General features: G+C 40.8%; 1 protein-coding gene across 1 annotated transcript in view; it reads left to right on the top strand.

Moving 5' to 3' along the window:
* Nucleotides 1–26,852, top strand: part of HGD (homogentisate 1,2-dioxygenase) — a 92,477-nt gene that overhangs the window by 45,310 nt on the left and 20,315 nt on the right. The window contains exons 5-10 of the mRNA XM_036744591.1: nt 4,830–4,889; nt 7,848–7,936; nt 9,863–9,897; nt 13,043–13,122; nt 14,504–14,603; nt 19,810–19,934. Of these exons, the coding sequence (XP_036600486.1) occupies nt 4,830–4,889; nt 7,848–7,936; nt 9,863–9,897; nt 13,043–13,122; nt 14,504–14,603; nt 19,810–19,934 (489 nt within the window). The remainder of the gene's footprint in view (nt 1–4,829; nt 4,890–7,847; nt 7,937–9,862; nt 9,898–13,042; nt 13,123–14,503; nt 14,604–19,809; nt 19,935–26,852) is intronic.

The following is a 26,852-nucleotide window of genomic DNA, read 5'->3' on the forward strand; positions in this document are numbered from 1 at the left end:
CATTGTACGATGACTGACTTTGTTAGACTTGGCTCTTCTCAGCAATACAATGATCCAAGACAATTCAAAAAAACTCATGATGAAAAACGCTATCCACATCCAGAGAAAGAACTATGGAATCTGAATGCAGATCGAAGCATACTTTTCCACTTTCTTTTGTTTTATTGTGGCTTTTCCTTTTTGTTCTGTTTCTTTTTTCACAACATGACCAATGTGGAAATATGTTTACATAATTGCACATGTATAACCTATATCAAATTGCTTGCCATCTTGGGGAGGGGGTGGGGAGGAGAGAGGGAGCAAGAAAAAATCTGAAACTCAAAATTTTATAAAAAATGCATATTAAAACTATCTTTACGCGTAACTAGAAAAAAAATACTATTCACCCCAAAAAAAAAAGCTAAAAGAAATCTTGCCTCAGACACTAACTAGCTGTGTGACACTGGCCAAGTCACTTAACCTCTGTCTTCCTCAGTTTCCTCAATCATAAAATGGAGATAATAATACTTCACAAGGTTGTTGTGAGGATCAGTTGAGATGACAGCAGGCAGACTCTTAGCACAAGGCTTTGCATATAGAAGGTGCTTAATAAATTCTTGTTCCCTTTCCATCCCTCCCTGCCTCCCTCCCTCCATCTCTCACTTGTGCAACATTGGAATTGTCCTTCTGTTATCCTGCACTGATATCTCATCAATTTTTTAAAAAATTTTGAACTTCTGAATTCTCTCCTTCCCTCTAGTCCCTCTCCTACCCATTGAGAAAGCAAGCAATGCGATATCAATTATACTTGTGAACTCATGTGAAACGTATTTCCATATTAGCTATGTTGCAAAAAAGCAAGAAAAACAAAATGAAAAGGATTATACTTTAATCTGTACTCAGTCTTAATCAGTTCCCTCTCTGGAGGTAGATAGCATTTTTCATCATGAGTCCTTTGGATCATTGTCTTAATCAGTATCTCTTATTAATTAAAAAAAAACCCTTCAGAATAAATGAATTAACTATTGCCTTCTCTCAGTTTTCTCCTCTGAGAAATGGGGAGTTTAGACTAATTGATCTGTAAGATTCCTCACCCCCAGTTCTAAATTATTATTATTATTGTGTATAATTTAATTGCTCCTACCAAACTTTCAGAGGTTCCACTTTGGAAGGGATAGTTATAGCAGCCCATCAGAGAGGAAATGGGCCTAATTAATATCACCACATATAGTATTGGGCAAAATTAAGCTGCCCACCAGGCCCTAGCTGAAGATATTTCATGTCCAGCTCTGGTGATACTATTCCATCTACTCACCTAAAGCCCTTCATATCTTGTCATCTCCTCTCCCTAACCTCCATCTCCACAGCCTCTTAGAGGCTAGAGTTCTTTCTGCTTCTTAGGACTTATGTCCAGACAGAATCTCATGCAAAACTTCCCCAGAAATCCTAGACTTGAGTCCCCCATTACATTCACTTACCCATTATGCCCATTATGCTCGATCACTAGCTCCTCCCCATCCTCTATAACATTACAGCTTCATGTCTCATTCAGATTCACCCCCACCAAACAAGTCACTCTGGGCTTCCCGAAGTCATCATCAGACCCTGATATACCTGTATCTAATTGTGGAATGTGTCATTCCCACCGCTTGCTCGCTCCTTCCTAAGAATCTCTTTTCTTGGAGGAAATGCTTTCAGTGCCAGAGGACCATAAAGCTCCTATTTAAGAGTATTTTTGTTTCCTCACCATCTATTCCCTCTTTTCCTTGAAGTTTTGCTTTTCCTTGCCTGAGGGCTGCCTTCCCGGAAATAAGGCTGTTCTATAGTACAGGAAACCCTCACCTATAAATCTATTTGATTCATTCACTTTCCCTAGGTCAACTAGTCTTGTGGGGTAGTATGGTGTAGGGTAGTGAGGTGGCACAGTGCTGAGGTCTGAAGTCAGAAGACTCCCTTTCCCAGTTCAAATCCAGCCTCAGACATTTACTATCTGGGTGATATTGGGCAAATCACTTTATAGTATTTGCCTCAGTTCTTCATCTGTAAAATGAGTTGGGGAAGGAAATGGCAAACTACTCTAATATCTTTGCCAAGGAAATCCCAAATGGGGTTACGAAGAGTCGGTCACGACTGAACAACAACAAAGTGTGGTGTAGTGGAGCTACTGTTGATTCTCTGATTTTGAGTCAGAGGACATTGGGTTTCAAATCCTAAGGCTGCCACCTTTTTTGGGAGGGAGGGGAGAGATGGAGGAAGGATATCTCATTATTTTGCATTTGTGCCAGAGAAAGCCAAAGCTTCCACAATGTTACTCAATGAGGGAATTTCAATCAATCAACAAAAGTTTTTTAAATGCTTACTGTGTACCAGGCACTGTGCTAAGTGCTAGGGACACAAAGAAAGGCAAAAAAAAAAAAAAAGATTCTTGCCCTCAAGTACCTTACAGTCTAATGGAAGAAACAACAAACCACTATGTGTGCAGAACAGATGAATAGTAATCTCAGAGGGATGGGACTAGCAGTAGATGAGGTGGGGAAAGGCCTCCTACAGAGGGTGAGATTTGAGCTGAGTCATGATTTCCTTTGATTAAAATTTTTTTAAAAATCCTTCAGCAAAGTCATATTTCCAAGTCTTATCATGCAGTGCAAGTTTCCAAAGGCTGTGGCAAAAGAGTGTGAGCTTTGACAAGGAAGCCTTCAAAAACCTGAACCCACAGAAGGTCTTAATGCCTGTCAATCAAGGCTTAGGCCGCCTAAATTTTTTTTTGAGAGGGAAGGCAGAGCAATTGAGGTTAAGTGGCTTGCCCAAAGTCACACAGCTAGTAAGTGTGTCAAGTGTCAGAGGCTGGATTTGAACTCAAGTCCTCCTGACTCGAGGGCCAGCGCTCTACTCATTACACCATCTAGTGGCCTCACAGCCTACCTGAATTTAAAGAGGCTCATCAGGTCTTCTAGTTGGCCATCAGGTGGTGAATTTTGTTCAGCCGCTTGTTTGTTGTTCAGCTGTGTCCAGCTCTTCATGACCCCATTTGGGGTTTTCTTGGCAAAGATACTGGAATGGTTTGCTATTTCCTCCTCCAGCTCATTTCACAGATGAAGAAACTGCGTCATAGAGGATTAAGAGACTTGCCAAGGGTCACCTAGCTAGTAAATGTCTGGGGCCAGATTTGAACTCATGTAGATGAGTCTTCCTGACTTCAGACCTGGTATGCTATCCACTGTGCCACCTAGCTATCTCTTCTTTTTAGCCACAACAACTAGCAAAAGCTTTCTCCTAAGGTATGGAGGGGGTAGGGGCACTGGTTGCCGTCTCTGTGGGATGGAGTATCCTCATCAGTGAAGTTATGGATCCTTGAAATACATTATTAAAATGTATGTGTCTGTATGGCATTCCCCAGCAAGCTATCAGCACAGCACATATTTATTACTTACTCAATATATGCCAGACAATGTGAGAAGTACTAGGGATACGAAAATAAAAAAGAAACAGTCCCTACCCTCAAAAAGCTTATAGTCTTTCAAAGGAGAGAGTACATATGCACATATATATATATGTAAAATGAACACATTAAAAAATACAGTTTGGGGGAGGGGAGGTATTAGAAGCCGAGGGTAGAGGGGATCAGGAACTCAGCTGTGTAATTCAAATTCCCAAGTCAAATATTTCCCAATTATGATAACCTTATTTTCTTTTGAAAAAAACTCAGGACTACCACATGACTGTGGGTAGGTGGTAGACTAATTGCCAACCATATTCTCTCCAGCTTTTTGACTCATTTTATGTAGCATGAAGTGACGGGGCATGAGCACCACCCGCTGTTCAGGACTAATGGAGACACTGAGCAGGGAGCTGGGCGCCAGGCTGATCTGAGCTATTGTACAAGGGGAGCTGAGGCAGAAGGGTCACTCTAGGAACAGATGGGCTCAGAGACCTCATTGTTTATCGACCTCTGACAGCCCATCACCTTGCTCTGTTAAACCCAATGCAGAGCTGATTAATAAATCATGAATCCTTGGACCACTTGGCAATCTGGCACATCTGGCAGGGCCCCCAGCCTGCTGACATCTTCTGATTCTTTCAGTTGTCTAATTAATAAGTTAAATATTGCCTAATTAACAAATCAAATATTGTCATGACTCAAATAAAAATTTCAGGTAGCCTAGGGACAAATCCTGAGCTTGGTGAAGGAACTGAATGGTGGTTCTGTAACTTATAAAACCTACGATCAATTTGCAGAATCACAAGATGTCAGAACCAGAAGGGCCCTTCGAGATCACTTAGCCCAACTCTTCGTTTTACAAATAACACCAAGGCTCAGAGAGGGGCACTGGCTTGCCCCCAGTCACCCAGACTTAATACTTTTTCACTTGTTTAAAGTCATGATTCAGAACTACGAGGGCTGAAAGCAAAAGCAGCCCCAGGCAGCCTCTGCAGTGTTGGGAGCCCACACAGAGCAGTTAGTGTGCCAGGAAGGGGAGCTGATTATAAATAGCATAAAAACGGGAGCAGTTGAAACTCCCTGATCTGCCTGAGCAGAATGTCAAAAAGCAAAGCTCCAGCGTCTGAAGGAGAAAGGAAGGGAACCAGGGGACACGGTCTGCCGCTGGGAGGAATAGAAGGCACCACCCCGCAAGTCATAGGAAAAAATGGGCGGCTTTTTTTTTTTTTACTTTTTTTTAAATCCCACCAGTGCCTGTGGAAGAAAGTGACTAATAATCATCAATTTCAAAATAACAAAAACACCAGCAGTCAGGGCTCCATGCTTCATCTTCCACGGTGTAGATGTCATTCATTAAAAACCTCTAACTTCCCTTTGTGAAATAAATTTTTTGCCTGTGCTTGTTTTTCAGCTTAGGTGGAAGCCATTTGAGATTCCAAAAGCATCCCAGAAAAAAATGGACTTTGTGAACGTAAGTCATTATTCCAGACCTCCTTCTCAGCCCTCTCCTCTCCTCTGTGGCCTGGTTCATTCATCCATTCATTTATTCACCCAATAAGCATTTATTAAGTACCTGCTATATTCCACAGGGTCCGGGAATATAAAGACAAAAATTAAATAGCCTGTAACCTCGAGGAAATTACATTCTCTTGGGGAAGGTTCATTTGGTACATGATAATCTAACTGTTGGCAGGTTAGGTGCCAAGTAGGGTTGGCCTCACATGAAGGCAGTCACATTCTTCCTTGGGGCTTAGAATATAAAGACAAAAATTAAATAGCCTGTAACCTCAAGGAAATTACATTCTTTTAGGGAAGGTTCATTCAGTATGTGATAATCCAACTGCTGGCAGGCTGGGTGCCAAGTAGGGTCAGCCTCACGTAAAGGCAGTCACATTCATGGTAGGGTGGAGGAGCACGGAAAGCATCCCTTTGACCCAAATGTGGCCCTCACATGCTTAGCCCTGTGCCTGATATTCTCACCATTAGCTGAAGGTGGCTGACAAAGTACACATCTTTTCTGGGAGAAAGTCACACATTCATCCTTTGCTAGCCACTAACACTTTCTATCAATTCATCTTTATATTATTTATTTATATTATTTAGCAGAAAGTGGAATCACAAGTCAGGGAAGATTTGAAGGTGGCAAAAGATAGAACCATATAAACTCAATGAGGGCAGAGACCATGTCTTACCCAACTTTTAGAAAGGCATCGTGGTATAGTGGATATGACACTGAAGTTGGCGTTGGATCTGTGTTAGATTCATCATCTACCACTTACTACTTATGTTATTCTGAGCAAATCATTTCCTTTCTCTGAACCACTCTGATCCTATGATCCCATGATCCCCCACAGGGATTAGGGAAACATCTAGTTTAATCTCCAACTTGTGCAAAAGAGGAAAGTGAACCCCAGAGACATAAAATGACCTGCCTAAGGTTCCAAGGGGAAAATCAGAGAATGTTGGAGTCAGAATAATCATTATAACCATGAGAGCTGATGTCTGTATCGTGCATTATCTCAGGGAAACTTAGGGATCCTCAAATTCAACTCTCCCCCAATGTTAGAATTCCTTCTACAACATTTCTAGGTCATTCAATCTTAACTTCAATACTTCCAGGGACAGGGAGCTTTCTGTATCAACTCAGTTCTGCCCCAGCTTCCCAGGGCTTCTCACTGCAGAATCATGCTGCAGGAATCAACTCTCCCTGCTGCTTTCCTTGGCAGTGATGAGGAGATGTTATACAAAAGAACCCCATCTCAGCGTTGAACCTTTCACAGAAAACAGGAACCTGACAATGAGGTTTGAGGAATATCACCAGGTCCCAACTGCCTCCCAAATATCTTATTCCTCAGATTATGAGCCCATTATTAGAGAGATTCCTTAGAGTGAAAGAAAGCATTGTCCCCAGAAGGCCCCTATTTAAATCAACTGGGAATGAAGTCTCATAAAAACCTGTTACTGGGGCAGCTAGGTGGCGCCATAGTGAACAGAGCACCGGGCCTGGAGTCAGGGAAGACTCGTCTTCCTGAGTTCAAACCTGGCCTCAGACACTTACTAGCTGTGTGACCCTAGGCAAGTCACTTACCTCTGTTTGCCTCAGTTTCCTCACATGGAAAATAAACTGGAAAAGGAAATGGCAAACTGCTCCAGTCTCTTTGCCAAGAAAGTCCCAAATGGGGTCATGGAGGAAACGACTAAAATGACCAAACAACAGCAAAGCACCCATTAGCACACTAACGAAGAATAATTCACGAAATTAGCCAGTTGTCACCTCGCAGGAAGTGGGGATCTGATGGAACGGACAAGAGGATGGATGAGTTTTGATTTCATTCCACAAGTATTTGCTGACGCCTATCATGTGCTCAGTACTGTGCTAGGCATGAAGGGACATAGGGAAAGATGGCCTCCAGTGCATTACGTACCATATGCATGCATTCATACATTCTCTCAACAGGCAGCTATCAAGTACCCCCTATGTGCCTGTACAGTATCGTGCTCCTGTTTTTGTGGAATTTACAGCCTCGTAATACTTTATAAATATTTCCTGGATGAATGAAGGAAGAGTGAGACAGTTTTGCTGGGCCAATAAGACATGAATATGACACAATTAGGTTAAAAAATTGTTTAATTATTAAGCACTTATTAATCACCTACTACTTCCCAGGCACTGTGCAAAGCACTTTACAAATATTATCTCATTTTGTCCTTGAGATAACCCTAGGAGGTAGGTGCCACTATCATTCCACTTTACGGATGAGGAAAGTGAGGCAGAGATAGGTTAAGTGACTTGCCCAGGGTCACACAGCTAGAAAGTGTTTGAGACTAGATTCGAATTTGGGTCTTCCTGACTCCAAGTTCAGGGTTCTATTCACTTTACCATCTAACTGCCTCTAGATGTTGTTGAGTCATTTCAGTCATGTCCCATTCTCTGTGACCCCATTTGGGGTTTTCTTGGCAGAGATACTGGAGTGGTTTGCCGTTTCCTTCTCCAGCTCATTTTACAGATGAGAAAACTGAGGGAAACAGGGTTGAGTGACTTGCCCACGGTCACACAGTTAATAAGTGTCTGAGGCCGAATTTGAACACAAGTCTTCCTAACTCCAGGCCCAGTGTTCTGTCTAGTGCACCATCTAGCTGCCCAGCTTCCTCTAGCACATGTGTATTCTTTGTGCCATCATTCCTAGCCATCTTTTCTAAATGATTATAACATAAAAGCTAGAGGTTAAAGAAGTGGATACGGGCATGAGGTATTTTGCGTTCTTCAGTCAGCTCCTTTCAGTCTTTGCCTGTCTCAGAGTTCATGATAGTCTCCCAATCCCTAATGCAAATGAGTTGACTTCTTTGTTTTAGTTACCAGAGGGAGGGCAGGATCTGCCAGGAACCTTGAATTTTAACCCTTCTTTCCTGGGGGGTTTTTGTTTTCTAGGGACTTCATACCTTGTGTGGAGCTGGAGACATCAGATGCAATGGGATCGCCATCCACATTTTCATCTGTAACACCTCTATGGTTAACAAGTAAGCAACTACAATTCCCAGAAGTTGGTTGAGTCCTGGAGCATGTTTCCATTTGGGACAAATTATATAGTGGGGCATTTGACTTTAATTTTCTAGAGTTATGGCCTTAGAATTACAAAATATCAGAGCTGTGAGGGACCTTTTGTGGTTCATTCATTTCAGTCGTTTCTGACTCTTTGTGACTCCATTTGGGGTTTTCTTGGCAAAGATACTGGAGTGGTTTGCCATTTCCTTCTCCAGCTCATCTTACAGATGAGGAAACTGAGGTAAATAGGATTTAGTGACTTACACAGGGTCACACAGCTAGTAAGTGTCTGAGGCTAGATCCGAAATCAGGAAAATGAGTCTTGCTGACTCCAGATCCAGCACACTAACCACTGAACCACCTAGCTACCCCCAGAAGGGACCTTAGAGATCATCTACTCTAAACTCTTCATTTTACAAATGAGGAAATTGAGTCTTGTCCTTGAGGATGACCAAATAAATAATCCAATTTGTCAAACAGCTACAAATCTCCCTAGATAATAATAGCTCACTTTTTTTTTTGGAGGAGGAAGGCAGCACAATTGGGTTTAAGTGACTTGCCCAAGGTCACACAGCTAGTAAGCGTGTCAAGTGTCTGAGGCCGATTTGAACTCAGGTCCTCCTGACTCCAGGGCCGGTGCTGTACTCACTGCACCACCTAGCTGCCCCATAATAGCTCATTTTATATACTGTTTTAAGGTCAAAGTATCTTCCTCAAAAAAAAAAAAGAATATTGAAAACTATCTTTACATGTAATTGGAAAAAATAAAATAGTCTTTACCAAAAAAAAAAAAACCCTCTGGGGCAAGAAGTATATATGGGTTTATTGTCTCTGTTTTGCAGATGAGTGAATTGAGGCTCAGATAAGTGACTTTCTCATTTTCATATACAGTCAGAATCCAGGCTCGAATGTCTCGTTCCAATTGCAGTCCTCTACCCATAATGCATCCTGTTCTCTACACTTCTCACTGTAGCAGACAGTAATCAGCAATTACTGTAAATCCTCCTCCCTAAGATCAGTGTTTGTGATGTTAACCTATTAAGAGTGATTCTCAATAAAGAGGAAGGAAGGAAGGAAGGAAGGAAGGAAGGAAGGAAGGAAGGAAGGAAGGAAGGAAGGAAGGAAAGAAGGAAAGATGGAAGGAAAGGAAGGAGGAAGGAAGAAATGGAAGAGGGAAGGAAGGAAAGGAGGGAAGGAAGTGAGGAAGGAAGGAAGGGAGAGAGGAAGGAGTTTTTTAAACAACCCTACCTTATTCTCCTTCAGGCTCTTACAAATAGGCATTCCGGACATTAAAATGATTTGAGGTTATAGCTACACTGCTATCAGTCTGCTCACGTGTGAATAAGGAATGGGAAACTGCTCTTAGGAAATTATATAGTGCTTCACCTTCTCTCATGGTTAACCCCTTCTGCTGTGTCTTCTCCTAAGTTACCCTACCTTTGTGTAAGGAGCTCCCACTCAGGAACTCCTCCTGTTAATAATGCAGATCCATCTCTAACCACTTTGAGAGTATTAGAGCTGCCTGGGGACATTAACCAGTTAAGCGACTTGCCCAGGGTCATACAACCAGTTCCTGTCAGAGACAAGACTTGAATCCAATTTTTCCTGACTTTGAGGTCAGCTCTTTATCTATTATGCCATGCTTGCTACATTTAGGGTCAGAGAATTTTAGAACGAGAAGAGGTTTTATAGGTCATCTATATCACCCCATTTCACAGATAAGGTAAATGAGACCTAGAGAGAGGTCCCATAGGTGGGACAAGTTGTCAGAACCAGGACTAGAACCCAGACCCTCTGACTCCAAATCCCATTCGGCTTCAGAAGCACCATGTTGCCCCTTACTATGCCTTTATGTTGCTGATATTGAACATCTCATAAACTGTTTTCTCCCTACTTTCCAGATGTTTTTACAATTCAGATGGTGATTTCTTGATTGGTGAGTTATAAAGAGCTCTCTTCCTGTTACTCTCAAGTGGTCTCTAGCCACAAATTGCTTTTTCTGTTTCCTAGTACTTAACAAATCCTTTCCTGAATTCTCTAATTTCCAACTGTTTAGCCTTATATAGTCAGCTGACGCCTAAAGGCCCATTAATGGTCCAGAAAAGATTGTTGCTGCTCCTTAAGATCCCACCCTCTATTTCCTTTTGTTCTCAGTGTCTGGGCTCTGCCATTATTTCACAGGAGATCCGACTCAGTTGCAATGCATGGATGGATAAGAAGACATGAAGAGAAAAATTAAGATGTGATAAACCCTCGGGTACAACAATACAATTTACCTGGAACATTGCCCCTCAAAAACATAGGACAACAAGGGCTGGGCATTTTGCATATTATAAGCAAATATACACGCATGTATATTTATATATACATGATTTGCATATACAAAGGCATACATGATCACCTGAACTGTTACGTACATCTGAATTTGGCCTCTGGACGATCTAAAATGAACTCCTTGATAGAATCTCTAAGGTTTTCTTTCAACAATCATAGGTTAGAACCAAAAGGAACCTTAGGGAATCATGCTCAGCCCCTTCACTTTATAGATGAGAAAACCAAGGCCCAGAGAGATTAACTGACTTCCAATGTTACAAAGAACTGGAATTGGGATTTGAACCCAAATCCTTTGACTCCAAATCTGGTGCTTTTTGCCATTACACTGAGGGCTTGGGGGTATCTGTGTAGATGTCTCCAGGGATACTCCCTGCCATCCCGACCAAAAAGTCGTGACTTCCTCTTCCAGCCTGTTTTTGATCAATCTGCTGAATCGTGCATCTATTTTTAGCCATTCTGAACTTGACAGACATCAACAAACGTGAACTTTACCATATAAAAAGAATAGAAAAAGGGGGCTGCTTGTTGAACTCTGAATCTCCACTATGCACAATTTGTTCTCTCTTTTTTATAGTATGTGATGAATTTACCACAAGGTTCCTAATCTTGCCATCTATGGGCTCATTAGCAGACAAGACAAACAAGGATGGGAAAGTTGATATATGAAAATGATATTTGGCTGCAGACCCATAGAATTAGAAAATTAGGTCGTTTGGGGTCAAGCCTTATTTTGTTCATGTGTAATGAATGAAGTCTTCTGGTAGAATTCCCTTTGATCCCATGGTAGAGTTGGGGTCTTTCTGGTTTTCTTTCAAAGAGTAGAATTTACCATTCTGGCCTCTCCAGATTTGGGTGGAGGGTTGTTCTTCTTGAATAGTCTAGAGAATTTCTGGTTGTAAAAATAACTCTCTGATCAACAAATATTTGTTAGGTACTTGCTGGGAATGGACTTTTTGTGTTCAACCTGTAGTAGAGACTTGCAAGCTTATATTGGTATGATCTGCCACAGCTAGACACACCATACGTTGACTCGGACATCATGATGTCATTTTGGTCCTCCTCTGAGCAGAAAGGACAAACAACTTACTGTGTGTCGAGGACTAGAGGTACAAAGAAATGCAAAACAGTCTCTGTCCCCAAAGAGCTTAGATTCTAGTTGGGGAGGGAAGGATAGCAAGTAAATGATTAGGTACATGCTAGATACATACAGAGTCAATGGAAGGTCACCTTTGAGAGGAAACGTAAAGCATCTTTAAGGACAAGAGAAGGCCTCCTCCAAAAGGTGGTACTTGAACTGAATATTAAGCCAGGAATTCTGAGAGGAAGAGATGAGGAGACAGACTACGCTGGACACAGAGGACAGCTAGCATGAAAACTTAGAGATGGTGTCTGGTAAGTGAGGAATAGCAAGTAAGCCATTGTAGATTATAGAATATGTAAAGGGAAGTCAATGTCAGAAGCCTGGAGAGGTAGGAAAGGACCAGGTCTTGAAGGACATTTATATTTATATTTGATCCTGAAGCAATAGGGAGCTACTGGAGGTTACTGAGGGAGGCATGACCATACCTTCCCTGCGGCAAAATCACTTTGGCTGCTATGTAGGGGATGGAATAGAGTGGGTAGAGGCTTAGGGAGACATGTTAGAAGGCTATTGCACCAATCCAGGTGAGAGGTGATGAAGCCCTGAGCTAGAGTGATGGATGTGGGGGTGCAGAGAAGGGGAGTTATACCAGGGATGTGGAAAAGGTAGAAATGGCAACATTTGGCTACCAGTTGTGTACATGAGGTGAGAGAGAAGTCCAGGATGACACCGAGGTTTTAAACCTGGGTGACTTTCTCCTGGAGAGATCCTCTCGCCAATCAGATTAGTCTTGGAAACAGTCCCAGCAGAAGAGGGATTGTGAGCCAAGTCATTGCCAAAACCTGTTTGACACGACTCAGTTCTTTAGATTTGGACCCAAGCCATTCTGAATTAGAGTACCCCAGTGAGGGATACTCCAGAGGGCCTGAATTGCTGGTAAATTATTTGCTGGTTCACAGTGCCCCTCTAATACCCAGCATTGAAAAAAGAACAGACTAAATGCGGACTTCAAGTAGGTGGGTATTGGGTTCAGAATTATTCCAGACCAAACTTCTAGCCCTGCTGTCCACAGGAAACTGAACTCCTAGGGAGGCTGTAGAACCCGCTAGACCTTCCTTTAATCTACAGGTCCAGACATAATCCAAGGCTGAGCCAGTCTCTCAGGGCAATCACAAATGGGAATTGTTTCCATGGCAGCTGATAAAGTGTCAGTCTTGGAGTTAGGAAGAACTGGATTCAAATCCTGCCTTAGACTTACTACCTATTTGACCATGGACCATGCAAGTCATTTAGCCTCTGTGAGGCCCCCTTTTCCCATCTGTAAAAGGGGTGCAATAATAACACTTACCTCACAGGGCTGCTGTAAGGACCAAATAAATGTCAGCCTTTTCCTTCACTCTCCTGCTTTCCACACTCTGCAACTGCCCACAGCTGAGCTCCAGGGCAAACTCTACCCAAGAATTCCTAAGAATGTACTTGCTACTGCTAGAAGACTGTTCAGTTCATTCCTTTGACTTCGTGTCAGCCTCCGGGGCCCTGAATCCAATACCTTTTTATCCACAGGAGGTTCACCCTTAAGCCTAGCTCTCTGCTCTCTATTCTCTGTGTTTGCAGAGATGGAAGAATTTCTAGTCCCTTGGAATCCTGAATGTGTCTTTCTCTTCAGTTCCACAGCTAGGGAAGCTTCTCATTTACACTGAGTTTGGCAAGATGCTGGTGGAACCCAAAGAGATCTGTGTCATTCAGGTAAGCAAAATATGCCTCCTTTCCGGCCCAATCCCCATCCTTACCCCTCAGCACACACACACACACACACACACACACACACACACACACACACACACACACACACACACACACTCCTTCCAGGTTTAGGTTAAATCCAGCAGAAGCAAGGAGGCTTTTGGCTCAATGAATCAATTAATCAATAAACATTTATTAAGTGCCTACTATGTGCCAGGCACTGTGCTAAGTGCTGGGGATACAAAAAGAGGCAAAAGACAGTCCCTGCCCTCAAGGAGCTTACAGTCTAATGGGTTCTCACAAGTCACAAAACAAATTTCTTCCCATAGATGATTCAGGAGAGGGATGTGGTTGGGTGGCTTGATTGAAACCTCATTGAGATTGCTTGGTGGGGAGAGGAAAGGGAGATAGAGAGAAATTTGGAGTTCAAAATTTTATCCAAAAAAAAAGGTTAGAAATTATTTTTACATGTAATTGGAAAAAATAAAATACTGTTAAAAAACAAAAAAGAAACCTCATTGAGTCAGGCCTGAAGAAGTACTGTCTTGTGCTTAACCTAGGCTAGACCCAAGGAGAGGATGGACTCAAGTTGAGATTCAATTAAACTGAACAAGCACTTATTAAGTGTCTACTGTGTGCCAGGCAGTATATTAGGTGCCAGGGATACAAAGACAAAATCCAAAGTCTTTGCCCACAAAGACTATTTTGGGGGTAGTTGGAAACATGCATAGGATACTAAATACAAAGTAATTTCTGTGGAGGAGGGCACCAATCTAATAGGAAGGGCAATCTATTAATAACAGAATATGGTTTCCAACACAATGGAAAATTAGGATAGAGTTGGATAGAGACACTGGAAAGATAGGGCCAATGTTAATGGCTATGAGGCACTGGGGAATATTGGTCAGGGAAAGGAGCTTTGGCCAAGGTGACCTAAGACTCAGAATTACAGATATTCTGAGTAAAACCGTACATGAGTTGGTCATCACATACTTTTGCAGTAGCCTTGGTGACGCTGGTTTGATTATGACTCCCTGAATGAGAAATGGAAAAGGAAATAGGAGATGCCGTGGAAATGAGGCACCCTATGGAAAGGCAGATGGTGAGCCCCTGGGGCTGCCTGACAGTCATGGCAGGGCTAAGTGGAGCCCTGAGGCTTATCGAGGGGTGAGGTATATTTGAGGGACTTATCCCCCAACCTTCTAATCTTAAGGTTGTTCTGAAACACCAATATGATTGCAAATTCAGTTCTCATCTCTGGCTCAAACTAACTGAAGGACCCATTGAATAAATGGGGTCTTTGCATTTGGGGGCTGTATGAGGCCTCCTTGTCACTGCAGGTACAATTTCTATGAGGAACCCCAATGTCTTCTTCTTTTTCCAGAGAGGAATGAGGTTCAGCGTGGATGTATTTGAGGAGACCAGGGGCTACATCTTAGAGGTCTATGGAGTCCACTTTGAGTTGCCTGACCTGGGACCTATTGGTAAAGATTTACTTTACATCTAAATACATTCAATGGGATATTGAGAATAATAGGACAACTGGATACCCTTCACCTCTCACTTTTTCATTTAAATTCCCATGTCCTTTTTGACAAATCAACTTTCTTCCCTAGAGTAGAGGTTTTTTGTGTTCGACTGCCATACACAATGCCTGGAGTAATATTTGAGGATGAAGAGACAGAGGCTAGATGTGATTTCATTGAATTAAGGCTCTGCATAGGACTAGAATAGTATTGAGCTACAAATATCGACAGCCATACACACATAAATATTTATATTCTGATCTGGTAGCATGGCATAGTGGATAGAGAACCAGCCTTGAATCCAGGAAGATTCACATTCAAGCCCTACCTCTAAAACACACACTGGCTTTGTGACCTTCAACATGTTACTTATCTTTTCCATGCCCCAGGTAATTCCTCAAAGAAGGTGCCAACTTGCACTGGTAGAGAGAGCATCTTCATATAGGCATTCCTTATAGCAATGAAATCAGAGCCCCAGACCTATTTCCTATTCTGATCTAGATCTGTGATTGCACACAAGCCTGAACAAAAGAGCACAGCCTCCAGCTAAGGCCAGTTCTGACCACCCTAAAGTCAGTTGGGGCAGAAACCTAGGCTGGTGAATAAGGAATTGCCCAGTGTGGGAGGAGACTGAGACACTTTGAGATCCAGCCCCCAAGGAGACCACCATCAGAGGGAAAGGAAGTCAGGAAGTAAGTGATAAGAAAAATAAGGGGGAGAGGGAAAAACTGAAAATACCAAAGAACTCTCAAAGACCTTGAACATAAACAAATAAATCAACAGGAAAAACAGTAACAACAGGAAATACGACCTTCAGATCCAGTAAATGAGTTCAGGTATCTATGAATAAATAGTGCACAATGAAGGAAAATTATCCCACACTTTTTGAGATGGAGAATTCTGTGGAATTTGAGGAGAACAAGGAACCACAACAAACTATTCTTGAATGGTCTAAAAGAGAAATTAGAATTATGAGAGCAGATTGACATCCTGCACAGCAGAAATAATGAGCAGATTAGAACAATTTGAGTCTGCAATGGCAAACTTCAGCAGAGAAACAGGGGAGACAGCAAGAGACTGGAAATGCAAGTACACGTAAAGGTGAAGGACAACCTAGAAGACAAGAAGCAAAAAAAAAAAACATTAAAAGAAAATATCTCACTATGCAAACAAAGCATGCAGCTCTCAAAGGGCAGGATGCATAGAGACAAGCCCGTGGATGATAAGTCTCCCAGAAGAACCTAACAGGACAAAAAACCTTAACACCATAATGAAGGAAGTAATAGAGGAGAACTACTCAGAACTTCTAAACATGGAAAATGAAATCCCAATTAAAAAAAATCCATAAATCACCTCCAGAAAAAAATAAAAAAGAAAGTGGCAAACTCCAAGGCACAGAGTCATTAAATTTAACAATTCACTTGAGAGACAACAAATTTTACAAGCCATCAGGAAAAAAAAACATCAAATACAAAGGAAAGGACATTCAAATGACTAAAGACTAAGCCTCATCTACTAGAAAGAGAATGACGGAGTAGAATAATGTATTCTGAAGAGCTTTGGAGCTCAAGATACAGTCCAGGTGGCCTATCCCTGAGATTAAATGTGCAAATCTGAGTTTAACCATACAGGACAAAAGATGGACATTCGATAAGGGAGAAAAGTTTGAAACACTCTTAGAAGTTAACTGAACATTTTTAGAACTGAAGAGATTATTTGCTTCTCAAACACCCTAGGCCACAGCATTTTAGAAGGAATGACTAAATGCAGACAACAACAACAATGGAGGGGCAACAGAAAGATCAGGAAGAAACTTCTTTCTAAATATATACAAGGAGAAAGGGGTGGAGGCAGAAATCTGGTAGAGCTAACAACGAAGAGACAAATGGAACTATTGACAGACCCTGGTGATGCCTTGCCTACAAGTTAATGCTTCTTTTGTGGGACTATACTCTAACATGGGAGGCTACATGAAAGGAAGGGAGAGGAACATGAAGATAGAGAGGAGTGAATGATGCACTGGAGTCTAATCAAGGGCTAGCAAAGAGGGGAAAGTGACCTTGGTGGTCTCAGAAAGAGAAGAACCTTCAAGGTGATGGGTGAGGAGGAGGAGAGAAAGATTGAAAAAGTGGGGAAAGGAAGGACATCTTACTCTGGATGTGGGAGGAAGTTCCACAGGTGAATGCTATTTTGGGTGAAGGGAGATGAGGACTTTACACTGGTTGAAGCCTGGGGTTTTGCTTTCTGAAAGTCTGCTTGTCCTAGAAGATGGGAGAGTTGGAACCCTTGGGGGCAACTGAGAACTGGAGGAGTGGGAGAGCCTTTTGCAAGAAGGAGATTTCCAGGCAAATGTAGGGGGGAAAGGTCAATAAGAGAGGGTATAGATAATTTTGGTGGAGAGGAGGTGAGGTCCTACCATAAGGGAGTGTACTCTCTGACACCTGCAATAATTTACATTGTTTTGAGAGTGAGGCACTATGGGAAAAGGGAATCCATGGGGTAAACTCTACCCCATGAGAGTAGCAAAAAGTAGCTAGAGGGCGGGGCTAGAATGGATACCTTGGAAGCTTTGATTATATGAACAATACAAAGAAAAGAGAAAGACCTGATGGTTATATGGGTCATGAATCCTAGAATAAGGGTCTAAAGTAAATGGAAAGAAAAGGTGGATAATGAATGCTTTCTGGAAAGGGATGCACAAAATAAAAATAAAAAACTGAAGAACAGGTCTAAATGAAGGGTTCTTTACCTTACCTTTTACTTGACTAATATATAGAGAAAAAACAGGGGAAGAAATATATAACCAGAAAAAGGAAGCAGAGAGAAACTAATTTTTTAAAAAAAACCCCGAAAAGAAATGGGTAACAAATGAGGAGAAGAGGGGATGACGGAAGAAAAAAGAGCCAGTGGGAACAGGACCACCTTAAAAAATTAAAGCAAGTAATTGAAAGAACATGCTGTGTTTGTAGCAAGAGGGAAAAATCCTAACTTAAAAAAAACAATTTGGAGACAGAGGAAATATAAACCTAACTCTTATAAATGTGAATGGATTAAACTATCCAATAAAACAAAAAAGAGGTACAGATTGGATAAGAAAACAAAACCCTACAATCTGTTGCTTACAAGAAATACATTTAAAAAACAAACATATACAAAATGAAACTGAGGGAATGGGAAAAAATTTATTCTGCATCAAGTGAATCCAAAAAGACAGGAGTTACTATCATGTTATTAGACAAAGCAAAAACATTCAGAAAATAAAATGGATAAACAAAAAAACTATAATATGCTGAAAGAAAGCAAAGACAACAAACCAATATCAGTAATAAACTTTTCTGCTTTAAATGCTTTAGTATCTAAATTCACAAAGGAAACATCATCTGAGCTTGAAGAAGACATAGAAAGTAACTCAATAGTTTCAGGAAACTTCAATATCCCTCCATCAGTTTTGCATAAGTCTAACAGAAAAATAAGTAAAAGGGAAAAATATGTAGCTGAATCATTCCTGGATAAACTAGAGTTAAAAGGTTTAGGGCATCTTCGAAATTGGACAGCAGAAGAGTATACATATGTCTCTGCACCACAGGGAAAGCAGTCTGACAGAAATTAGGCTTAGACCAACATCTTGCACCATATTCCACATCACATTCTAAATGGATACATGACCTTAATATTCAAGATCACACTATACAAAAATTTAGAAGAAAAAACAGATCACAAATCTTTCATAGCTATGAGTAAGAGATGTATTCTTAATCAAACAAGAGATAGAGGCAATTACTAAAGATAAAAGAGTTATTCTTTATTACTCAAAACTGCAAGCTTCTGCACAGCAACATTATTGCATTTAATATGAGAAGGGAGGTGGCTGAATGGGAGGAAAACTTTGTATCAAATTTCTCTGATAAGAGTTAAGATACATAAACATTTAATAAATATATATGACTAAAAGCCATTCCCCAGTAGATAGTCAAAGAACATTGACAAACAGGCCTCAAAAGAAGAGCTGCAAAATAGTCACAACACATGAAAAAATGCTCCAGATCACAAGGAATAAAAGATATGGAAATACAAATAACCCTGAGGTTTTATCACACACCCTGAAAATTGGTAAAAATGACCAAAAAAGTAGCAAGTCAATGTTGGAGTGGCTGTGGGAAGATAGGAACACTAGAATATTGTTGGTGAAGTTGCGAAGTGTTACAACCATTTTAGAAATCAATTTGGAATTTTGTATAACAAGTCACTAAAATATTCATACATTTTGAACCAGAGATTCCATTACAAGGTTTACATCCCAAGAAAAGTAAAGTTGAGAAGGAAGAAAAATCCCCATTATACTCCAAAATATTTGTAGCAGCACTTTTTGCGATAGCTAAAAATTGGAAACAAAGTAGATGCCCATCCATTGGAGAATGGCTAAGCAAATTGTGGCAAATGGAAATGGAATACTACTGTGCTATAAGAAATTATATGTATGAGAAATACAGAGAAACATAGAAAGATCTATACAAAGTGATACAGAGTGAAGCAAGCAAAGCCAAGAATACAATATATACAATAACTATAACCCAGTGGTGGGATTCGGCTGGCTCACACCGGTTCAGCAGAACCAGTACCTAATGTTAGGTTGAATTCAGCAGACCAGTTGTTAGTGGGGGCAGGGCCTGTGCTCCTCAAGTCAGTGGCAGCGGCGCCTTGGTTTGGTTCCCTGGAGAAAAGGTTTTTAATTTATTTGAATCCCACCACTGCTATAAGCATATAAATGGAAAGAACAATAACACACCAAAAAATCAAAAGCAATGTAACAGAATTATAAAGATAAATTGGGACTCAAATACTCCCAACCCACACCTTCGCAGAGAGGCGAGATCCACTGATGTTACACATTACTCATGTTTTCGGACTTTTCCAACATTATTGGTCAGTGGTGCTGATCTTTTCTCCTCTCTAAAAAAATACTAATTATATGGGATGGCTTTTGCATGGGGAAAGGTAAAGGATATTTTGGATACTATGGTGATGTAAGAAACAGAAAATATCAATAAAAGTAATTTTTAAAATATAATAAAACATGAAAAACATTTTTAAAATATCCTCATGAAAACTCCTAGAGGGAATTTAAAAAGCAGCTGACAAGATCATTTCTGTCTTTCCATTTCAGGTGCCAATGGGCTGGCTAACCCTCGAGATTTCTTGGTACCCGTTGCCTGGTATGAAGATCGGCAGGTGCCAGGTGGTTACACTGTGATAAATAAGTACCAGGGCAAGCTTTTTGCTGCCAAACAGGTAATGATAGTATATCCCTGGGAAGCTTAGAAAACTCTAGCTCGCTTGATGTCTGTGAACATAGTAGGGAACATAACACATAGATGAGATACTAGGTCCTATGACCAAGTAAAATGTCACTTTAAAAAAAAATCATCCCAGTAGGATATAGAGAACAGAGCACTGGACTGGGATCTCAGAAGATTTGGCTTCTAGTCTGGACTCTGCTATTGCCTCACTTTGTAATATTGGGCAAAACACTATCTCTAAGGTCTTAGAGACTCTGATGAGAAGGTTTTATAGAAAGAGCTTCAGCTATCCTTTGGCGAACCACTTGTTCTGAAATGCTGGTACATTACCCCAAGGGTACACCTTGAAAGCCCGCACATAGCACTATGGTTCTACTATTCTGTGCCTCAGAAAATTTGGATACAATTAAATTAGCTTGGTGACATACTCTAATAGTCAATTATGGGCTAGCTCTACTATTAGAGAAGAGAATCACATATAATACAAAATGTTGGATAGTTTTAAAAGTGTTTCTATTTAAATTTGGGGTTTGTAATATTCTTTTTAGTAGCACATTTATCTTCTTAATTACACTTTTTCTAGGCTAATGCTATCATTACCTTTTCTCCTAGAGTGACAGATGACTTAGAAATAAAAGAAGTGGTAAGCATAAGCCAAGGACTTAAAATTAGCAAAGGAAATAACGTAGAATATAAGCTCCCTGAGGTCAACGACTATCTTAATGTTGTATTTGTATGTCCAGTACCCAGCATAGTGTCTGATACTTAGTGAATACTTAGTATTTGTTGACTGATAATAACAACTCCTACTTATATCTAGTGTAATTTGAGAGGCAGTGTGCTGTAATGTAATCTGTCATGAAGGGCTGGGATTGAGTCCTATGTCTGCACATACTGACTGTGTGAACCTGGGCAAGTCATTTACTCTGTCAGTGACTCCTGATATTTCCTTAAGACTAAAAAATGCAGAGAAAGTTCAGATCTGCAGTGGTAGAAGTTCTTCATGGAAAGCTCCCTACCCTGATGAAATCACAAATCCGGTGACATCTACCTCTGTATCATTAACTATATTGATACTGACATCTATCATATCTCTATATGTCTCTCTCTCTCTCTCTCTCTCTCTCTCTCTCTCTCTCTCTCTCTTTCTCTCTCTCTTTCTCAAATCATATCTCCATATCTCTATCCATATATCTACAACTCCATCTCTCTATCATGTCTATAATCTCTCTATCTCCATATTGATTTCTATATCTATCATATCTCTATGTCTATCTCTATTTATCTCTGTCTACACTTATATCTATCATATTTCTATATCTTTATCTCTCTAATCTATATATATCTATATAGCTCTGTATCTCTCTATAAACATAAATATATATGTATCAGTCATATATGTACTACATAACAATTAATTAGTATGTAATATAATTAAAACATATGCAGATCTAGACATATGTTTACATTAATAATAAATATAAATATGTAAGTAATAACAATATATGATGACAGGTCTATGGCTTCACAACAACTCTATAAAGGAGGTAGTGAAATATTATTATCCTCATTTTACATATGATGAAACAAGGGTCTGAGAGTTTAAAGGACTTGTTCTATAACTAATATGAGTCTGAGGTAAGATTCAAAGCGTCTTGCATTTGCATAGCAAATGTTTACAAAAACAAGTTTACAGAAAAGTTTTAAGTTTACAAAAGGTGTTGGTTCACTTGATCTTTATAATACACCTCCAAAATAGACAGCATAGACATTATTATCCCCATTTTACACATAAGGAAACTGAAGTTCAGACAAGTAAGTGACTTACCCAAAGTTTCTCAGTGAGTAAGTGTTGTGGCCAGGAGTCAGAGTCAGGAGCTCTGATAGCAAGGCCGTTAAACTCACTCTACCACAGTATCTCTGACATCTCATAAGTTGACACCCCAACATTTTAGAGAGGACACCTAGCTGCCCTATGTGTCTCTCACAGTGTAGAACCCAGAGCTGTAGTGGTAAACTGAAATTCAGGCAGGAAGAGAGCAATGTGTATAGCTTCCACTGCTCTCTGTTTACTGTATCTTCAACTCCCTATCAATCCTAGATCAATTCCATTGCCATCAGTCCATCCAGTCGCTAGAGGTGAACTACCCTATGCCTGGTGATGTGTTGAAAATTACTTTTATTCTTAGCTCAGCAAGGACAGTGTCAGGGATTTTGAAAAGCAATTTTTAATTTAGAAATCAAAACTCCCTGTGAGGGAAATAAAATGAAAGGAGGAAAATGGAAGGGAAGTAGAAAAAAGACAGAGAGATGGAGACAGAGAGAGACAGGGAAAGAAAGACACATAGAAAGAAAAAGAAGGAGAGAGATAGAGACAGACAAAAAGAGACAGAGAGGGGAGAGAGACATCCAGACAGAGACAGAGAGACAGAAAGAGATATGGAGACAGAGACAGAGTGAGACAGAGGTGGAAAGAGAGGGAGGAGGAGGAGGAAGAAGAGGGGGGAGGGAGGGAGGGAGAGAGAGAGAGAGAGAGAGAGAGAGAGAGAGAGAGAGAGAGAGAGAGAGAGAGAGAGAATTTATAGAATATGCAAGCCAGCCCCTATCTTTAAGGAACGTCTAAATAAGGCATGCTTGACTGACACATGAAGCATCCATCCCCTGATTACTTTTCTTTTCTTCAACCCTAACTGGGCTGAATGATAGAAAATGGATATTGGGGAAAATGACAGCATGTTGTAGTAGGAAGACCACTGGACTTGGATTCAGAAGACCTGAATTTAAGCCTCGATTCTACACTGGCTGTGTGACCAGAGGCAAATCACAACCTCTTTGAACCTCAGGGTCCTGCCTTTGTAAAATGGAGATTATCATACTTGAGCAACATACCTCACAGGGCTGTTGTAGGGAAAGCCCTCTGTAAGCCTTGAAGCTCTGTGACCACTCTATGAGTGGTTAGTATTTCCAGTCTGAGGTAGGCTTGGTTTGTCACCACTGCCATGACTGGTGGGATTCACTGTCTCTTCTAGAATCAAAGGTGACATTCTTTAGCTGCATACCAAATTCCAAGCACTGTGCTAGACAGTGGAGAGGTGGGGGAAGGGGGTACCAAAATGAAACAAAACTTAAGACAACGACCTTAAGGAGCTTAAAATCTAGTAGAGGGACAGAGATATACACAAATAACTGTGACACAATGCAGAATGTGGTGAGATCAAAAGAAGAGTTTGCTCTGAGGAATTTGTGGAAGGAAAGATTACTTTCAGTTTGGAAGAATCAACGAAGGCTTCATGGAGGAGATGTCACTTCAGTTGAGCCTTGACGATTGGGAAAGATTTTAAGCAATGGAAATAATGGAGGAGAGAATCTCTTCTGAAAGTCTGAGAGCTCTTAAGAAGTGATTAGATGTAGAGAGTATGGGAGAGAGAAGAGAATTCTAAGATTTTAAGACTGAATTGTATTGAGTGAGTCATTTCAATTGTGTCTGACTCTTTGTGACCCCATTTCTTGGCAAAGATACCAGAGTTGTTTGCCATTTCGTTCTCCAGCTCATTTTACAGTTGAGGAAACTGAGTGGTTTGCCTTTTCCTTCTCCACTTCATTTTGCAGATGAGAAAATTGAAGCAAACAGAGTTAAGTGACCTGCCCAGGGTCACCAAGCTAGCATCTGGGGTCAGATTTGAACTCAGGAAGTTGAGTCTTCCTGATTCCAAGCCTTGCATTCTATCCACTGCATCACCTAGCTGTCCCTGAAAATCATAGGATTTTAGATTTATAGCTCAAAGGGACAGAGGTCATCTGGTCCAATCCCTTTAATCTACAGACACTAAATTTAGCCCAGAGAAGTTAACTCAAGGTAACAGGTAATAGGTGGTCCCTGAACATAGAGAAATTTTCAGTCTTTTCTCTGCACCTCCAGGTATCTCCTCTGACTCTTAGTTATTCTCTTTGGAAACCACTGTGGCTCTCTGCTCTAACATGTTACTAGTGGTATGGAGGAAGGGCCACAGGATATGGAGTCAGAAGGCCAAGACTTGGGTCTCAGATACCTTGGAATAACTGTGTGGCCCTGGACAAGTCATCTTACCTTTATAGGCCTTACTTTCCCCGTGTATGGAGCAAGAGGATTTATTAATTGTGTCCTATGTACCAGGTGACAAATATCTCATTTGACCTTCACAACATCCCTGGGAGGCTGGTGTTATTATATTCATTACAACTGAGGAAACTGAAGCACACAGTTTAAGTGACACACCAAGGACTATGTAGTAAGTGTCTTAAGCTAAATTTGAACTCAGGTCTTCCTGACTCCAGGCTCAGCACTCTCTCCACTGCACTTCTGAGCTGCCTCTAAAGGAGGTATTAGATGACTTCCGAGGTCTCGTCTAGCTTTGCTATCTTAACATTCTTTGATTCTGTGGGTACAACAAAAAGAAGACCAAGGCTGCTCTTTCCTTACACAGTGACATAAGAGGCCCAGAGCTGCCATTAAAGGCCTCTCAGACCCCCATCCTTCCAGACCCCAGCATTTTTCTAGTAGGTCATGATAGGATGACTCTACAGTCTCAGGGCCTTGGGAGGACGCTGGGCTGTTCCAGAACTTCTTACCTCTTAAGTCCCAGTCCCCACTCCATCTCTCAACAGATAACCTTGTTGCCTAAGTCACTAAGAAGCCTGAGGCCATCCAGTAAGAGCTCCTATGTTTACCTGTGTCTGCATCTCTGTCACTACATCTACACCTTCATCTCTGGACTCAGAGGAAGGTGCATCTCCTCCCCTCCAGGGCTGGCACTCTACCCGGCCTCTAGATAACACCCCTTCCCCACTCAGAGTGACTGTGTTCCTATTCAGCCCCTCCCCCTGCCCAGCTTCCTTTATGTTTCCCTATCTACAATGTCTCCTTCGAGCAGGCAGAGACGCCATCTCCTCCACCCCAATTAAAAAACAACAACATTGCTTGACACAATGCTTTGCTTCTTTCTATTATCCCGGTTCTGTATTTCCTTTTACCACTAAACTTCTGGAATAAAGACTTTAATTTTCTCATTATCCATTCTCTCCTAACCCCATGCACATGCTTCCTAACTCTAATAACTACCAAAGTGACATTCTCAAAAATTACCAGTGACCTCCCCTTATCGTCTAATTGAATTGCCTTAAAAAATCACAGATGAGCTGAACAGAATATCAGGGGTCATCTAATCCAAGCCCTTCCTAAATCATGAATCCTGTCTCTAATGCCTCCATGAGGGGTCACCCAATCCTCTGCTAGATGATCCGTAGCATACTCTGTTCCTTAAGGCAATCCATTCCTTTGTTTGGACAGCTCTAATAGGGAAATTCCCCTTACACTTAGCTGGAATTGACCTCTGTAATATCTATCTACCCATTTGACATTAATTCTACCCTCTGTAGCCAAGCAGAAAAAGTCTGAAACCTTGCCCATGGCCACACAGCTGTTAAGAGGCCTTGGTACCCAAGGCTTCTGTTTCCAAATGTGGTGCTCTTTTTACTCTGTCTCCCTTCCCCTCATGCCTGACTATGCCTGGTTCTTTCCCCAAATTGAGGCAGTTCTAGGTACATAGGCCTCCCTTCTCAAGAGACTCCTTCAGACAATAAATGCTTGTACTTGACACCAAAGCCCCAAACTATCGTCTCTGGGTACACATTCCTGACATTCAAGCGATTTTTTTTTTCTGTTTGCAGGAGACAGCTTAGGGAATACCTTTGAAGAAGCTTTGCTTAGGCTTCTTTAAAAAAAAAGATTTAGGTCTCCTGTCTAGATTTAAATTTGAAACACTGGAAATAAACCTGGGGACAATGGATAGAAGTTTGAATTGAGGTAGATCTAAGATTAATGTAAGGGGGAAATGTTTTACTAATAATTAGAAGCATTACAAAGTGAGATAGGTTCTTCACCTCTGGAGATCATTAAGTAGTGGATGGATGACTACAGTTATCTCTTCTGCATCATGATTTCCTCCAGCATAGTTTTGATATACCATAGGTCATCGTAAGAAATTAAATGGGAATTTGGGGGGAGTTTTGCAGAAGCCACAGACAACATGTGAAGGCCAGCAGATGACACAGAAAGGGTTTTTTTACTTAACATTGAGCTCCGTATAGCCTATGACCAAACACTTAATCCAAATTTTACAATAAGGTACTGTAAACACCCCATAAACAAAAAAGAAAAAATTCAGACTTCTTCTCTGGTATGAAGGGAGGACCAAAAAATTTTATATAGATTTTCCAGATAGTGGGGATGCCTCAACCCTAATCCCCATGATGTGGTAGGGATAGCCATACTTGTTGGTGATGCTATGAGAGAAGACTCTTAGTAATGACCTACATGGCCCATCAAGGAGCTATGTTTTATAATATATTGATTATATATATAATATATATTTTATAATATATAAATATTAGCAATAGCTAATATTTATATGGCCAGGAACTGTGTCAAGTACTTTACAATTATCTCACTTGATCCTCACAGTAACTCTGGGAGGTGGTGCTAATATTATCCCCATTTTACAGATGAAACTAGGAAATGTCTGAGGCAGAACTGACCTCAAGTCTTCCTGACTCCAGACCTAGTACCATATTGACTGTGCCACTTAAGCTTCCCCTTCAAACTTTTAAAGGGTCTGTGACAACCCTTTAATTATAGCACAGTGCCTTGAATATAGTATTTATTTAACAAATGCTTGTTTAATTGACTTGAATTAGAATATTCTAAGATATTCTGTGTGTATACATATATATGGAATTTCTTCTTCAAGCTTCTTTGCATACTCAAGAGCTCTCTCATGACATCATTCGTTATTATACAGTTCCTTTGCATAGTCTGTGCCTAAGACCTCACGTAACTATCAGCATAGCCTAATGAAAAAGACTTTTGCCGAGA

This window comes from Trichosurus vulpecula, chromosome 2, assembly GCF_011100635.1.
Source record: "Trichosurus vulpecula isolate mTriVul1 chromosome 2, mTriVul1.pri, whole genome shotgun sequence".
In the NCBI taxonomy this organism is placed as follows: Eukaryota; Metazoa; Chordata; class Mammalia; order Diprotodontia; family Phalangeridae; genus Trichosurus; species Trichosurus vulpecula.